The 17,226-nt window shown below is 40.5% G+C and overlaps 1 protein-coding gene across 23 annotated transcripts in view; it reads left to right on the top strand.

Annotated features, from left to right (window-relative positions):
• The window catches only part of LOC111586035 (potassium channel subfamily T member 1-like), an 88,447-nt gene that overhangs the window by 40,604 nt on the left and 30,617 nt on the right, over positions 1 to 17,226 (top strand). For 22 of the 23 annotated variants that reach the window (XR_004846143.2, XM_035941726.2, XM_035941727.2 and 19 more), the window contains 10 exons: positions 4,354 to 4,433; positions 6,731 to 6,827; positions 7,813 to 7,866; positions 7,963 to 8,011; positions 8,226 to 8,285; positions 10,844 to 10,918; positions 11,198 to 11,281; positions 12,732 to 12,826; positions 14,656 to 14,836; positions 15,301 to 15,465. Coding sequence is in view for 22 of the 23 variants with exons in the window: in XM_035941726.2 (XP_035797619.1) it covers positions 4,354 to 4,433; positions 6,731 to 6,827; positions 7,813 to 7,866; positions 7,963 to 8,011; positions 8,226 to 8,285; positions 10,844 to 10,918; positions 11,198 to 11,281; positions 12,732 to 12,826; positions 14,656 to 14,836; positions 15,301 to 15,465 (940 nt within the window). In the remaining variant the exon portion in view is untranslated. Of the gene's footprint in view, positions 1 to 4,353; positions 4,434 to 6,730; positions 6,828 to 7,812; positions 7,867 to 7,962; positions 8,012 to 8,225; positions 8,286 to 10,843; positions 10,919 to 11,197; positions 11,282 to 12,731; positions 12,827 to 14,655; positions 14,837 to 15,300; positions 15,466 to 17,226 lie in introns of those variants that run through there. The other variant, XM_055011202.1, reaches the window with a different exon arrangement.

Raw genomic sequence — 17,226 nt, forward strand, 5'->3', positions numbered from 1 at the left:
GCAGAACTGATAGATGCACCATTTGTTGCTATGCCTGCGCTTCTGGAAATTTAGTTATATAAAACCCTCCCGGTGGCAATCAAGTTTTTTACCTTGTTACGATGTGCATATGGGTTTTTTAATATGTTGGAGCAAAATAATCAGTGAACACTGTGACTGAGTATTCCCATCTTGAAGCTGCAGTGTACTGTAATTGTCTGAAAAAAAAAAACTTTCAGGGTTTCATAAATGACAAATGAAGGAAACCCAATTCTATTGACTTGTGATGTGGGGCTTTTTGTATCATCATTTATCTTCAGAATCAGTTTCCAGTTCAACCATCTATGACTGAATGACTTCAATATCCCAGTTTTCTATTGTGTTGCGCAGAGTAGTTTTCCAGTATTAGAGCAGAGCTGTAGGTGAGCTGGTGTGCTCGAGCTGCAGGAAGTGTAAAGGGGTAGGCAGAGAAAGAGGCAGGGAGTTCACAGATCATACATACAAGACATTTTTAGGCATGAAAGGATTATTTTCATGGCAAAAACTTCTTAATATGTATTATTGATGAATGTAAATGGGGTTCAGTCAATGACCAGGGAGAGACTTAAATTGATTTTGCTGCTGCCAGATGTACGCCACATCTTGGTTTGACATGTGCTGCAGCTTCCTCTGAGAGTTCTTATGATCATTACAACCCCAGGTGATGCTCCGCTAGGCTAACCGATAGTGCTTGATCCTGCGGCACCCCAGCGAATATTCCATATGGCACAGAGCATCCGTCGGCTGTTTGACAATATTTTTTTTCTCTCCCAGCGCAAGGATGTTCGCAGGCCTTTGAACTGTTCTGTCTGTGTGATTATCCCGAGGTCAACAAGCTGCTTGATGTTTATTTACAGACTACACAGCAGTTATAGTTGCTCAGTGTGTCAAGCAGGGGTGTATGAAATTGTTATCTTGTCGCTGGCAACGATTGTGGTGTACATTACATGTATTTGTGTGTGTTTGCGGTTTTATATTCAAGTGGAGACTTGAAGCTGACTGCACTCCAACCCATGGGGACCTCCTGTCACTACGGGGACCTCAGTTTGGCTGCTTTTTGAGGGTTAAGACTTTGCTTTAGGGCTTTTGTTTAGAACTAGGCTTGGGATTCAGTTGCGATGGTTACAGTAAGAGTACAAGGGGCAAGAGAATGAATTATATCATTAGAGTATCTCTACAATGATAGGAAAAACCAATGTGTTGTGTGTGTGTGTTTATGTGCCACTTTATCACTTAAGCTTGATCTCATTTCCTTCCCACCACATTTAGTCTTCCTTGCATTATTTAACACTTTCTGCTTCTCATTACTTTGATTCTAGTCATGAATTATGTTCATGAATTTCCTCCCATATTCTGAACAACTGGTTAATACACACGAGGCTCTACATACCATGTAGACTTGTTAGTTGGGGACCTGTAGTCATATGATGTGTCTGTTTGACCATGTGTTAACATTCCTGGCTCATGCATTGCTTGCCATGTTTAAACTTTGCCTGCCTTCTTGGACTTGTGCACTACTCACATTTGTAGTTGACAGTCTGGCTGCTTGGTGATGATTTGCAGACTACAGTGATGCCAAACAAAAGAGCGTAAGTACCTAAAAGGTATTGCTGTGGGTCTGCAGCTACTGGCAGTTGTCTAATGTAGAGGCAGTGCTATTTGTAGCATCAGTCGGAGGAAAATTGGCAAAGGGCTGGACAGAGACTTGTTATAAAGGGGTTATCTACATCCAAGTGCTTGTTAGTTTTATAGACATTAATGTAAATAATGAGAAGTGCAGTATGGATTCAACTTTGCTTAAGTTTTATAAACACTAACAATGTGTTTCAAATGTTTGACGGTAATACACCTAGGATAACGTTATTTTTGGTTCATGGAGCAGCTCACCTGTTTCCTGATCTCAATGGTCTCCTTTATCCATCGTTTATAAACGATGGCTCAAGGAGACCATCGTTTATAAACGATGGCTCAAGGAAGCCATCGTTTATAAACGATGGATCAAGGAGGCCATCGTTTATAAACGATGGATCAAGGAGGCCATCGTTTATAAACGATGGATCAAGGAGGCCATCGTTCAAGTTCAAGTTCAAGCCTTGAAATGCCTCTACTGTACAAAATGCTGTACCAATCCATTTAGTAAATTCTGAAATATTTCTGTGAAGATATTTAACTGTGGTTTTTGAGAAAATCTTAAACTTCAGTTGTAAAATAATTCTGAATTAAAACAATGCACACTTTTTTTAGGGTGCCTGCTCAGACTGCTAGATTTGTGCTTTTGCTTTGAAAAAAGCATTGCAAAAATTGGCCTTAAAGGTCAGTAAATCTGACAAAGAAGTTAACTACAGGTGCAGTTCTTAATGGTTCACCAAATGTCTTCATACTGAACAAAATATTTGAACCTCACATAGTTTCTTTTTAACCAAATGTGATGACTACAGAGCAATTATAACAGAGAAGAAAATGTCTCTGCTACCAGACTGCACTGCAGGTGTCCCACCCTGCATTAAGATAAACAGAGAAACTCCAGCATTAAATTGTAATTAGAAGAGAGGGCATGGGACCCTACAGTTAACACAACCCGCACTCTCACACAGACACACATTGGACTCATCCTTCCTCAATAATACCGAGCCAGAGCTGAATCAAATAACACAATGAGAAGAGCTGTACCACTGAGTTTAATTTAGAGTCATATTTCAGGTTTTGTTGTTCTCATGTTTCCTGTATGAAGTGCAGTTGCATGTACCTGTGTGCAAGCTGGGTAAACATGAAGCCTGTGCAGCCATCATTAGTGTTTATGACAGTCTTTTACTGCCTCTTAGGGTAGAGCAGTCAGGTGGATAAATGTTGCATATGTTTTGATAGGATGGAGTTTTGACGATGTGAGTTTGGGGATGCTGCTACACACAATAATGTGTCCATGTGTTTGCGTGTAGCTCCGCCTATTTCCTCGTGATGGGGAAACACAGCACGCAGACACGTGAGCGAACATTTCCTGGCCTAGAAGCTGTCTCTATGGCAATAAAGCTGTAAGAGGCAGAGAGGGGGGAATGAGTGGAAGATTGCTCCTATCTCATGTTCCTTCCTCCACCTACACTCTCTATCTACATGCCTCCCTAAGGAGACGACTGCTGTAATTGCCCTTCTGCTCTCTTCTCTCCTCCCCTGCCTTTTCTCACCCTGTATTCATCTTGTCAGACAAGGTAGAAGACTCTCAAGTTCCCTGCTGTGACCGCAACACCATTATTACCTTCCCTTCATGCTCATTAGTGACAACAAGCTCTCTATATTACAGAAGCTGGCAATAGGTCTGCCTCATTCCCTGCGTTCGTCTAACCTACCCGCAGTTCTGCAGCTACGTCGTCATCGTCGCCGTAGTGACTGTTTGGTCAAGCCCCTGAAGACCATTACAGTCCATTATGTCTGCACAAATAACAATACAGATTATTGTACAAACTGTATTTGAGATCATGTGGGTGTGTGCTAAAATGTGTACATAAAATATACTAATATACTACTTTAAGAGCAAATAGAAATGACTAAACCCTCCTTTTGCCTGTTCTATGAACAGATTTATCACTGTCCGTTTCTCATTGTGTGTCGTGTCGATTCATCATGCAAACGCATCACAGCAAGTGCACCATTAGGAGAAAGTTGCTGGATGGCAAAATAGGTCCATGTTTATGTAACAATCTGCATTATTGAACAAGTGTCATTGCTGTGCATTCAAAGTAAAGATCTTATGCATCTGTGGTTTGTATTATTGCACTGTGAAAGGAAAGGAAAGTGTACATAATGACAGATGAAACTGGTCGAAAGAGAATCTTATATAGCTTTGTCTTGATCTAGATTTGCACAAAGCACACATTTTGTTGCATTTTCTTACTGAAAGCCTTCCTCAAAAAAAGCCTTTTTTTTCTTGGCAGGATATTCTTTGATAATGAATAGGTGGACATTAAGAGGATGCAAACTAAGACTCGGTATCAACCTTTGAAATGTATCCTTTGCATTGATTGTTAGACTGTATTGCAGAGTTTTAGACCTGTTTTGGAGCTGAATGGTTGCCTCACAACAAGGACGTTCTTGGTTTGAGTGTGGAGTTGTCACCTTTCTTTCTGTGGTTGCTCTGGTTTCCTCCTGCAAATACACTACTGTGTTTCACACCTGATTATATAGTGCCACTATAAGCTGTCTGGTCAATTGTAATTCACTGCCTGTCTTGGCAACGTGCTATGAATATGGTGGTGAAAGTGTTGCTCTGTATGTTCGCCGGAGTGTTTATGGACGCTCACGTGTCTATATTTACACTGAGACTTTATCGCTTTCCCCTTACAGGGTGCAGGTAGAGTTCTACGTGAACGAAAACACCTTCAAGGAGAGGCTGAAGCTGTTCTTCATCAAAAACCAAAGGTCAAGTAAGTACAGCTGACAGAGTGCATCAACCACTCCCTTCTCCTCATGTAGTGAAAATGGCAAGAGGCGTGCTGTTACGAGATATGCTCAGAACTAAATGAGCAAATAAAAGCATAATGTAGGAAATTGCAGTCAGCGATTGCGCATATCCAATTTCTGTCAGTTGGGGTTTTTATTATTACATTAGCTGTCTCATTGTAAATATCTGTGTGTCTGGTTGTGCACACTGTAGCCCAGCATGGACAGAAGAATCCGGCTCATTTACTCGGAGAAAAAGCAGAGCTGCAGTTTTCTTCTTATTAGGTGATGGGACTGGCAGTGCCACACCATCTCTGAAATCAGTGGTACGGCTCAGGAGTTTGGTGCATTGAGTCTGAAAGCCATTCATTTGCATCTAGTTGGAAAAATGTACTCTACAGGAGCTCTCCGGTCTCTGACAGAACATGTCATTAACACATCCTCGATAATGACACGGCTCTGTTGTCCGTCCCTCAGCTTGTCATTCTCATTAAGCCATTAGTCTTTGACATAAAGCAGCGGAGTGTAATGAAAATGTCACACTTGGCTGCAGGGGTCTGTTGCTCTATTTGTTGTTTGTTTGTCCAGTTCCAAATTAATTTAACATTGATGCAGACTTCATCTGAAGAGGTCGTGTCAGCAGAGATTAAGTGGCTGCTGAAGTTGATTGTAAATGGATAATACAGATAGCACCACCCGCTGGCTGACAAGCATATCTGCAGCCAAGTTTCTGTTAGTGGTGCGAGCTGTGCATGTGCTTACTGGTGCATGTCGATCAGCCACAACATTAAATCCACCTGCTTAATATTGTGTAGATTCCCTTTATGGCAGCAAAACACCTCTGATCCGTCGATACCACAAGACTTCTGAGGTGTCCTGTGATATCTAGCAATAATATTTCTCAAAGCAGATCCTTTAAGTCCTGGAAGTTGTGAGGAGGTGTCTCCATGAATTGGACTTGCTTTTCCAGCAGATCCTATGACTGGTAGGTCATACTGAGACTGGGATATTTAGAGAAAATGTCAACACTTTGAACTCTTTGTCATGTTTCTCGAAACATCCCTGAGCAGTTATTGCAGTGTGTCAGGAAGCTTTATCCTGCTGAAGAGAAACAAGGCAATGAGGGACTATTAGGAAGGGATGTGCACAGTTTGCAGCAATGTTAAGGTAGGTGCGATGTGTCAAAGTATGATCCATATGAACCCCAGGATGTAAGGCTTCCCAGCAGAACACTGAGACTATGCTGATGCCGTCTCTTCCCCAGATAAACAACACACAGGCACCCGGCCGTCCACATGATGTTAAAGAAAACGTGACTCATCAGACTGAGTCACCTTCTTCCATTACTGCATGTTCCAGTTCTGACGTTCACATGTCCATTATGGGCGCTTTAAGCAGTGGACAAGAGTCAGCATGTTCACTCTGACTGGTCTGCAGTTACTCAGCTCCATATGCAGCAAACTGAAATACCCTCTGTGTTCTGACATCTTTCTATCATATCCAGCATGTCTGTTTTTATTTAGCAGCTCTTCTGTGGGTTTGGTCAGCCTTCACTCCTCATGCACACCAAGGAACCTTGACCACCAATGACCTTGTCGTCGGTTCACCAGTTGCCCTTTCTTGATCCACTTTTGGGAGGAACTAACCCCTGAAAACCTGAAACGCCTCTCAAGACCTTCCATTTTGAGATTCTCTGACCCAGTCGCTCAGATGTTAACGCTGCCTATTTTTTCTGCTTTCAACACATCATCTTCAAGAACTGACTGCTCACTTGCTGCCTAACATATTCCACCCTTTGACAAGTGCCATTATAACAACATAATGAATGTTAATCACTTCTCCTGTCAGTGGTTTTAATGTTGTGGCTGATCACTACATGTGTAATGTTATTTTGCTTATCGGCTATTTCTGTTCAAGCCCACCACTTGTTTATCTTACTTTGTAGTCCTTTGAGATGTTCTGAGCACATAAGAGTGCCTGTGTTTTTTTGTGTTTTTCTTGGAGGATTTAAAACTTACACGTCATGGGAAATCATTTGTGACAGAGTGCCAATGCAGCATGGAGCCGCATTAGTTATGCTTCAGGGGTTTTTAATGCACCTAAACAACCAGTGCTCAAGCAGCACAAAATGTGACAAAACTATATCTGTAGGGCTGTAAATGTAAGCCTGTCGATGCAATGAAAGATCCACACAAGTCCCTTTTTTTGACGTGGTCATCACTTAAATTAAGCTCTGCCAGTTTTTGAATCAAGTCCAATGTTTGTTTTTGCTTCTCTGCAGGTCTGAGAATCCGCTTGTTCAACTTCTCACTGAAGATTCTCACCTGTGTCCTCTACATAGTGCGAGTCAGCCTGGATAACCCCAATGGCAGCCAATGGTGAGAATCGCACTCAGCAGTTTATTAATTATCTGCTAATTTGTGGGTAATTTCTTAAGTGTGTCGCCTGTTGTGGAGGGAATAAATGACACCTGGTCAAGAAAATCAAAGAAAGCAGATTAAGAAACAGTCATTTCCTGTGGAGAAAAGAAGAAAAACTTTACGGATAATTAGATCTAAAAGGCTACATGCCATGAAACATGAACGACAAATCTGTTATGACTGAGACAAGCGCAAAACCCAACATGTGAGGTAAAATGGGGCTTTTACCACACAGCAAGTTCAGATTAGTTGATCTCTCTTTAGGTTAGGGTTCACTGAGCTCAACATCAGCTGTCTTGGATAATCAGTATCACAAAGCTGGTTGTCCACAGGCTCTGTTAACTCAGGGTTTTCTATTCACTAACAAACACATTCAAAACAACATCTTTTGCTTGAGAAAAAGCCCAGAAGTCTTTTGCTTTTAATGCTATCTGTCTTTTTCCCTGTTAATTCCAAACCAACCAGATGACTTACTGTATGCCAGTGCATTTCTCCGCATAATATTTTCCTATTGGCATATGAATAGAACGGAAAATGTGAAAGATATCAGGAGAGCACAGGGCAGTTATTTATTTAAAATGCTTTGGATTTTTACTTTCAACACTTTGAATATATGTATTTTTGTGATTACGAATTTTTCCTAAAAGAGTTCAATGCTAACCCCAACATTTATGTCAGTTGTGCTTTATTTTGACAAATATTGTATACTGCATATGTATTTTATGTGTGTTTGTGTGCCTGAAGCGAATACAGTGACTTAAAATGAGGAAAACTACGCAGCTCCTTCTGTGCTGTCAGTACCAGCTGCTTTTAGAGACACATTGGGTTTGTTCTTTATGGCAACATACCAGCTGATGGATATGTTTCCCAGTGGGCATGGTTCCACTCACACACACGCTTCCATGTTGTTTTTATCTTTCCCATGCTGCCGGTTTTTCTACAGTGCAGTTTGTCGGAACAGCAGTTTGAATAATACAGAGGCGGCAGGAATCAACTGGTATGTTTCTGTCATAATGTAATTTATTAGTGAACTGTTGCAATTATAAAGAGTTGCACTGATGTGTGAGGAAAATTTTCTGATGGTTTTTGACAGGGACTTGATTTTTTGGGTGCACAGACGGGATCCTGTATGGGCGATACAGGTGAGAGTAATAACATTCCTGTGAAAGTGCACATAAATCAAATTCTAGTGCATGAACTGAATCTCAATGCATAATTCCAGCCAAAAACACTAGCAGCCATTTATTAAATAAAAGCATCGCAGAGGACGGTAGTTACTCGGTGAAGGCTAAGAAGCCAGAAGAGATGAGTCTGCATTTGCAGGGTTCATTTATCTCCTTCTCCTCTCTGCTTCAGGTGACAGTGGCCTTAATCAGTTTCTTGGAGACTATGCTTATCACATATCTCAGCTACAAGGTAAGAAGGCCAGCTCACGGTGCACGGTTTCTCTTTTATCCACTGTGGTGTGTTACAGCTGTTTGATCAAAGGCCAGTCCTGCCTGTTTGTTCTGTCTTGTGGGCCAACAGCAGTCAGTGTCCAAGTGTCAGCGCCAAAGCAGCTGTCAAAGTCACAGGAGAAGATACTAATTCAAACTCAAGCACACTGTCAGAAACTATTCATGTCAGCAAGAAGGTGCACTTCTGTCCAAAATGCATTTATATAAACATTTGAAGGTCCCGTATAGTAAAAATCAGGTTTTTTATTGTATAGATAGTCACCCATTTTTACAAACCATGAAGAATGTTACTAAATTGCTTCATACCAGTTGGGTAACTAACAGTCATCTACCTCAGACTTTGCATAATCTACCTCCTAGTCCACCAGGTTTATTTACTTGCTAGCACTGCTTCTGCTAACTCTGAAATGTCTCAGCTACAAGCAAATCAAACCAAATGTTCTTGAGTGAACACGACAATCTTTATGCATTCCCAGCATCTAAGGAGCTGAAAATTCAGTGGATTAGTTTTGATATTGATGCCACTCTCACCACGACAATAGGAAAATCCTTTATGTAATCATGTTATGCGGCTAATGTGGCTACCTTTACCATTAGCTTTGGTAAAGCTTGCACATGGTGAAAACTTTAAGATTGGTCTAAAACCACTAAATATGGACTGAGTGGGTTTGTTTCTCTCCTACTCTCTGTGCTCACATATATTGTATTTTATTACAGCAGAATTCCCATTGAAGCTGCTCTCATTCATGTATTTTTCTCTCTGTTGTCAGACAACGGAATGAGTATGAAATAATGACTGAAACTCAGCACATTAAGACTACATGTTAACCAGTAGCCACTTCATAACCAAACTCACCATACACATAACCTACAAATCCTGGCTGTGCTATGAATTCTGATATATTTATGCAAAATGATCAAGCTAGAAGCGATAGAATGTCTTCCTAAAGGGGGTGTCGACAGCAGCAGATTGGCTGTATTTTAAGCTACTAATACTGAAATAGCCTGTTTATAAGGCTAGGCATTCATGGTGAAATGAACCATGCTTTCAGTATTTGACCTTACAAATTGAATAGACACATTTTGGGAAGATGAGAAACTTTCAGCAATTTGCTACACAGGGCCACAATACCAGACCTTTAAAGTAAGATTGTGCAAATTGCAAGTGAAGATATCAGTATTATGTATTCATGGAAATAACTGCAGTTAGCACATATAGCAAGGGTTAGCTGAAGTAGCAGATTATTGTACTACTAGTGAGTAAATGTAAGCAAAGGGATTTCTTTTAGTTTGTATACAGTTAAACACAGAATGTAGCAACAGACAAAATATGAGGAACACTTTCTAAATACAGTCTCATAAATGTAAGAATGACTGAAACAAAACCTTTTTCTAGTCTGTTACTGTATTCAGACATTAACACGTTGGTTAAAAAAAAAAAAAAATGCTCCCTCTTCATTTGCATTTGAATACAACATTGTCCAATTACCTTGAGATCTTTGTGAAACGTCTTTTTGAGATCCCCCACAGCTTTCCCCCGACTCTGAGACATAGAGACATGTCACACCGATTGCTTTTAATTCCTTCCCCCTGTGGTGATCCTCTAAAAGTTGGCTCTGAAATGTAATAAACACAATCTTTTCTTCACCTTCGTATGTTTTACTGTGTATTTTTCCTCTAGCCTCTGATGTTTGTTTAGGGATTCCCACTTCATTCGTTTTATGAAGAGCAGCGAATGCCAATAGTGTATTTCTCTTGATTACCTGAAGCCTTGCAAAACGTTTTGCTGTGATTTATTTCCTTTTTTTTTTAAAGCTTCATTATATATAGAGAGAATCTGTTGTTAAACTGCACCTTGTAACTGAGCTGTGCCCTCAATGTGTGATTTAAATGCAACCCTGCTTGTTCATTATGTCACACTTTCAGTATCTTCTTACACTGTACTGCCATTTGAAGATAGAGCCTGCATCTTGCCAGTGGCTGCAAAGTTTTGTTAGTCTGAAGATAAAGAATTCTTTTTTTTCTTCTGTTGTTTGGAAATAACTGAGCTTTCCCTTATTCGAGGCTAGCCTGAGTACATAATCATGCATGTGATTATATTGCAAAGAAAGGCTGCATAAAACATGTCTTGAAGAGCAGAGAATACAGTAGATTACAGAGTACTCTTCAGAGAAATATGAAATGTCAAAGAATGTTATAATAAGAGAGACTTGATTAAAAACATTACACTAATTACGTGTCTGTAAAAGAATAATTAGCTGCAAACAAGCACATGCTTTGAATGCCATGACCATAAAACAATGAGGAGTGTTTATTCAGACACAAAAGTTTATACGACGAAATAAGCTTGTAGCCCTTTATTTCACTCTTTAAACTGTGGTTCTTTTCCCTGTTGTGTAGTATTGTGTTCTTATCACAGTTGATTTCCTCCATTGTTGTGGGAATTGCTCCCCACTCTGAAACATTCTGCCCTTTCACTGGTTTATTGAATTATTTCCCATCAATTTCCTTTTCCAGGGGAACATTTGGGAGCAGATCTTCCAGATATCCTTCATATTGGAGATGATCAATACAGTGCCATTTATAATCACAGTGAGTAATTAACTTAATCAATTGACCAGCTCCCAGTAATGTAGTGTGTTAGCATGGGAACCGCCCATTAGGCTGGAGGTTAATCTAGTGTTTTTGCTCCAATACCATCCCAGACAGAACATTTTACAGTCTTCAAAAATTGCCAAGAGCATAATAATTTTCCTCTTTGCCTTTTGCACTGATGAAATATATTTTTATTGCTTTTCAGGTGTATAAACTCAATAATAATTCACCAATATACTGTCACTCTTTCTCTTATATTCCCCCCTTTCCTTTAAGATCTTCTGGCATCCGTTAAGAAACATATTCGTCCCTGTATTTCTGAACTGCTGGCTAGCCAAAGGTGCCCTGGAGAACATGATAGTAAGTATTTTCGAGAGTAAATACTGCGTGTATTGTGCTCTATACACTGCAGTCGTATCGCACTGGAGAGCGCAAACACAGCTGCATGTTTTCTTCACTGCTCCAGGCTTTTGGTTATATTATCCCTCCTCTAGCAGCCATATAGGAGCTCATGAGTAACCCTGGCTGTGGAGGCTGAGTGAGTTTATACAGTTTAACTGAGCAGAATTAAATTGGGATGGATAATTCCTTTCTTTCTGGGTAGCTGACACTCTCGTTTTGGGAACACAAGCCACTCTATCTTTTTTAAGCTAGTGTTACCAGCTACATTAGTCTGCGTTATCACCAACACTGGGTGATAAATTAGCCTGCCGTCTAATTAGTTGGCTTTCCAAGCTAACTCTGACAATTTATTCAGGTTAACTGAGCTGACTTGTTTGGAGAAAAGGTGCAAAATACTGCGGCAAAGCTTTTCAGGCATGTATATGTTGTGGATGGTTCCACAGAGAACAAGGAAACATTCAATTGATCTTCATTATCCAAACAGCTTTATGTGCTGGAGGTTAGCGATCTAATACGTGCAAAAATGTCATACTGTAGACCTTTATTGTGAATAAAAATGACAGATTGCAGTGTAAGGAACCAGGCAAGCCAAAGCAAAGTAAGTGTAGGCAATGCAGCACAGGCTGGAAAAACAGATGGTGCCCAGAATTCTGATGCCGTAGTATCAATATTGTTCAGGGTTTGCCATGGGTGCAAAGTGACTGGTACATGAAATTCCAAGCAATTAGATTACATCCAACTGGTGTATGGTTTGCTCTCGCTGTGATTCAGACGAGACCACCACCGAGTAGGAGCTCCATGCCAAGGCGGTAGCTGGCAGATGGTAGATTCTGAGGCCAGGGCGGCCGAGGCAGACAGAACATGCTAGCAGGGTGCAAACGAGAAGGAGTTGTGAGCTGCTGCATTACAAGATGGACAGTGAGCTGAAGTAGAGGTATTAAAACGTCCTTCTGGCAAGGAGAATCCAGTGAAGTTGGAGTTTTTGAAAAAGAATGTCAGGAATCGCAAGTATAGAATTTCTACCAATACAAGAAGACAGAAAAAATCTATACAAGTCAAGGCAAGATAATAAATACAGTACAGACCATAAGTATTTAGACAGGTGAACATTTTTCTAAATGTCAGCTCAGTACTTCAGCACATTGAATTTGAAGTAAAATAATGGATATTAAAGTGCCAAGTCTCAGCTTTCACTTTATTAGGTTTATATTGATACTGAAAGAAACACACGTGAGATGCAGCCCTTTCAACATATAGTACCTGCATTTTAGAGCTGTATGAAGACAGCGACTGACTTTTTCTTGCATTGTTTTCACACATGGTCCAGATTGGAAAATGAATTACTTTCCAATCAGTGGTATGAACATAATAGTTAACAGATCTGCCTAATCTTCTAATTTCTCTTCAGAATGATTTCCATCGTGCCATCCAGAGGACCCACTCTGCTATGTTCAACCAGGTGTTCATCCTCATCTGCACCTTACTCTGTCTGGTTTTCACTGGGTGAGTGAACCTCTGTTTTTCTGGAAGCAGACATAGCGTGCTGTTGCCATTTATTATCACAGTGGTGGAGGCCAAAGGTGCACAGTCTTTCTGTAAACGGCAAAATTGAAAGACTCCATGAAGAAGCAACAAAATGAACAGTAGGAGTTGGCTAGCTGAGCTATTGTTACTGGGAACAGCAATAGTTCACACACTTTAAAGAGCCCATATCATGTACATTTACAGGTTTGTAATTTTTTTTGAAGGCCTATTAGAATATGTTTACATGTGTTAATGTTCAAACTACACATAGTGTTTATCGTACTGTACATTACTGCAGCACCTCCATTTTAGGTACTGTCTCTTTAAGACCTTGATCGTCTGTGAAAAGTTTGCTCTGATTTTGCAGCTGAGCTGACAAAAGAAAGGCAATGCTGGTTATGTACTATAACTCCAGATCTATGAATACAGGTGGTGAGATGAAACTCTAGCAGAGGAAATGATAGCAGGCTGCAAGGAAGCTGCTCCATCTTTGTTTGAGTCAAAGTAGCCATGAGGCAGGCGTGATGCAAATAATAATAATAACTTTATTTATATTTTACAAACAGAGCTCACAAAGTGGTTTACAGACAGGGCAATAAGAAAAGAAGCAAGAACATTGAACTATAGAAGGCTGGTCAGTCCAAACATGGTAAATGACTGAAAATAAATTAGTACAACACCACCAGGTAGAATAGCAAAATGGAACGTCTAAATTATGGAGAGAACAGGTGGAATTAAAGAAAAATAAAGAGTAAAACCAAAAACACAAGGCTAAAAATGCTCATAATAGTATCAATAGTAAATAAAGACATGAATAAGTAAATGAAGGGTAAAAGAATTTAAAATGAGCAAGGATATAATTGAAGTTAAAAAAAAAACATAATAATAATAACAACAAACACAAATTTACATAAAAATGGAAATGAAATGTGTTACAGGTCGATGTGGATAAGTAACAGTAGAAAAGCCTGGACTTTAAATAAAACATGTGAGGCAGGTAAGCAGCAGTACACAATAACTCTTTGGCATGAACTTTTCCATGCATAAAAAAAGCTCTCTAACACACTAAAGCTAAGAGAAAAACACCCAAAAAGCAGGACTCTTTAATGCAAACAGCCCTTTTTAGAGACACTTGACATTCATTATCTAGAAATTCTGTGATCAGCAGCAGAGACACATGTAATTTGCTGCCATCTAGTTATTAACCTATCCATCATTTCTTACATCCCGTTGATTTCCGCTTTTATAGCATCAGTTTATTCTAATCAAAGCTGTCACTTTTTCATTCTTAGCTCTTTGGCAGCCTGGTTGAATGGTGGCCTCCACCCAACAACCCACCCCATCCACTCTGCTCTGTCCAGTTAGACATCCTCATTCCTCTGCCTCGGGCTTTCATTAAGTCTCCCAACTTATCAATGAAAAAAAACGCAAATGAATTAGCACGATCAGTGAGAGGGAACTGACGGAGCAATCGATGGTGTCAGTTTAAATGGCGTGCTGAGCAGAAGGCCACTCGTTATTGACTATAGTGCCCTTTGGTCTTGGGCAAATTGAATTCTGATATCTAGTCTGGATCAAGCAGATAAGTTTTGTAACATATCTCTTCATTTGCTTTACTTTAATTACCTTTACAATTGTTTTTTCGCACTCTAGATTCACATTTAACTCAGGCTGTAGATACAAGTGCATCCTGTAAACGCATTTCACTACACTGATAACTCTGCTTCATATGACAATAAAGCCTTTGAATTCTTGAGTCCTGCAGGATTATGCTTGATTTCACCGTGTAAATCCTCATTTTATTGCAGAGCTTGTGGGATTCAGCATCTAGAGAGAGCAGGGAAGCACCTGACCTTGTTTGACTCCTTCTATTTCTGCATCGTCACCTTCTCCACTGTGGGCTATGGAGATGTCACGCCTCAGATCTGGCCCTCCCAGCTGCTGGTGGTCATCCTCATCTGCGTCGCCCTCGTGGTCCTCCCGCTGCAGGTATTGACAGTATCGTAAACCAGCATTTCCCAAAGTGCAGCAAGGGGTCTGTCTTATCAGAATATTCTCTGCTGTTTTACAACTGGTGATGACCTTCGTTGGGTTTCCATCAAATATTAAATGACAGTTTCATGCAGCTTTAAAAGGCTGACAGCAAATACATATTTAATAAGGTGCTTACTTCTGACAGTTTTGACTGCAGAAGAAGTTTGCAAATCTCACTCAAAGTTCAGTCCAAATTCGTGCTGGCTGCATCAGAAGTCCACCAGTTCTCTGTGTTATTTATATTTAACGATCGCAGAGCTAATAGGGTGAGAACAGAAATGAGCTCCTGCTGCTGGCGAACCACTCCATCAGCAGTTTGCATTCCATCTGCGTCCGGACAGCAAATCCATCTCTCTTTCATTATTTATTTCACTCTCACTTCTTTTGACGCCACGCCACTGTTGTTGTCGCTGTGTCAGTTTGAAGAACTGGCGTACCTGTGGATGGAGAGCCAGAAGCTGGGGGGGAACTACAGCCGCCACCGGGCCCAGACAGAGAAACATGTGGTGTTGTGTGTCAGCTCGCTCAAGATAGACCTGCTGATGGATTTCCTCAATGAGTTCTACGCTCATCCCAGACTGCAGGTACAGTGACGAGACCTAATGTGATATATGTAGTTGCTCTGAGCTGCTGTATAACATTCTTGGTTTGCAGTGTGTAAGGAACAGTGCTGCTCCATCTGTAGTTAGGACACCCCACTTTCTACTTGCTGATGAATGTAATTAGGTTCTCCACAAATGGTACAGATTTGTGTTTTAATGTACTGATGTGGTTCTGTTCTGTTTGATAAATGCAGAATAATTGCAAGAAGAGACATTAGTGCCATTACAGTGTCACTTCACTTAAAGGTAACATTTTAAGCTGGATATGTCCCATGATTCGACTTGAATCATTTAATCTTTACTATCAGTTGATACCGATATCATTTTGTAAGATAATAATTACTTCAAGTATTGAAGATTAGCTGTAGTACCAGGTCTTACTGTTTAGTACTGTAGCAGTCGGTAGAGACAGGCACTTTAGTGTTGGCGAGCACAGAGCATTGTGGAAATTTAGCTAGTAAGGAAGCACCATGACAAAGTCTTCTCTGAGGCTTAATGACCTACAGCCAGTACACAAGAGTTACATCCAGTTGTTATGTGTTCTTATATCATATAGCATATGAAACTGCTGTTTTTGTGACAGTGGATATAAACAAAGAATTGGGTTCTACTTTCTGTTGATGCCAATCAATTGAAAGTTACCATGATCGGCCCCAAACCGCTTTATGTAATCCCTATTTTAAGCTCATTATAATCCATTCATCCATCCATTTTCTGGGATTGAGTTTCAGTGGCAGCAAGCTAAGTGACATATTCCAGACTTCCCGCCTAAAAGGCATTCCAAGGCCAGATGAAGTTCTGGTTCTAACTTGGGGTGTCTTTCTGAGGAAGCCAATTCATTACTTTCAACATGAAGGAGCAGCATCTCTACTCCGAGCACCCTCTGGATGTCTCAGCTCCTCATCCTTTCTCTAACGCTGTGTCCAGTCACCCTACAGAGGAAGTCATTTTGACTGCTTGCATCTGCGACCTCATTCTTTCAGCCACTACCCAGAACTCCAGGTGAGGGTTGGAACATGGTGACGGACAAATTGAGAGCTTTGCTGTCTGACTCAGCTTCCTCTTCACCAAGCTGATTCGGTACAACACCCACATTACTGCTGACGGCGCACCAATCTTTCTGTCCATTTCCATTTTCCGGTCACTTGTGAAACAGGTCTTGAGATAATTAAACTCCTTCCCTAGGAGCAGCATCTCACCACCAACCCAGAGATGAAATCCACCATTCTCTCTCAGACAACCATGACCTCAAACTTAGAGATGCTGACTCTCATTTCGGCTGCTTCACACTCAGCTAAAAAACGTCCTGGTGCACTCTCAAGGTCACGGCCAGATGAAGCTAATAGCTATCAGAGAAAGCTCCACTTTTGTCAGTTTTAAGAGACAGTATAAGACATGGCTGATTGACAATCAAACGTGTGAACGTTGAGGAATTCAGGCACTTTAAAATCCGGTACTTTAAAGACAGGCTCTTTAACTATATGCACTTTATGAAAGGCTCTGCCTCTTTTATGTGTGGGACAACGGATTGAAATTAGCCTTGTGCTAAATCCGGCGTATTTACTGCAACCTTGTGTAAACTATCATGAGATTGTATGTTCATTAATATGCTCTGCCCGGTCCAAATAAATAAATAAATAAATAAATAAATAAATAAATAGAACGACTTCCCCTCCAAAAAGCAAAGCTGCAACTAAGAGGCGTCCACATGAGTGCACCTTGAGATCCTCTCCATGAATATCA

Source organism: Amphiprion ocellaris, chromosome 6, assembly GCF_022539595.1.
Source record: "Amphiprion ocellaris isolate individual 3 ecotype Okinawa chromosome 6, ASM2253959v1, whole genome shotgun sequence".
Taxonomy (NCBI): Eukaryota; Metazoa; Chordata; class Actinopteri; family Pomacentridae; genus Amphiprion; species Amphiprion ocellaris.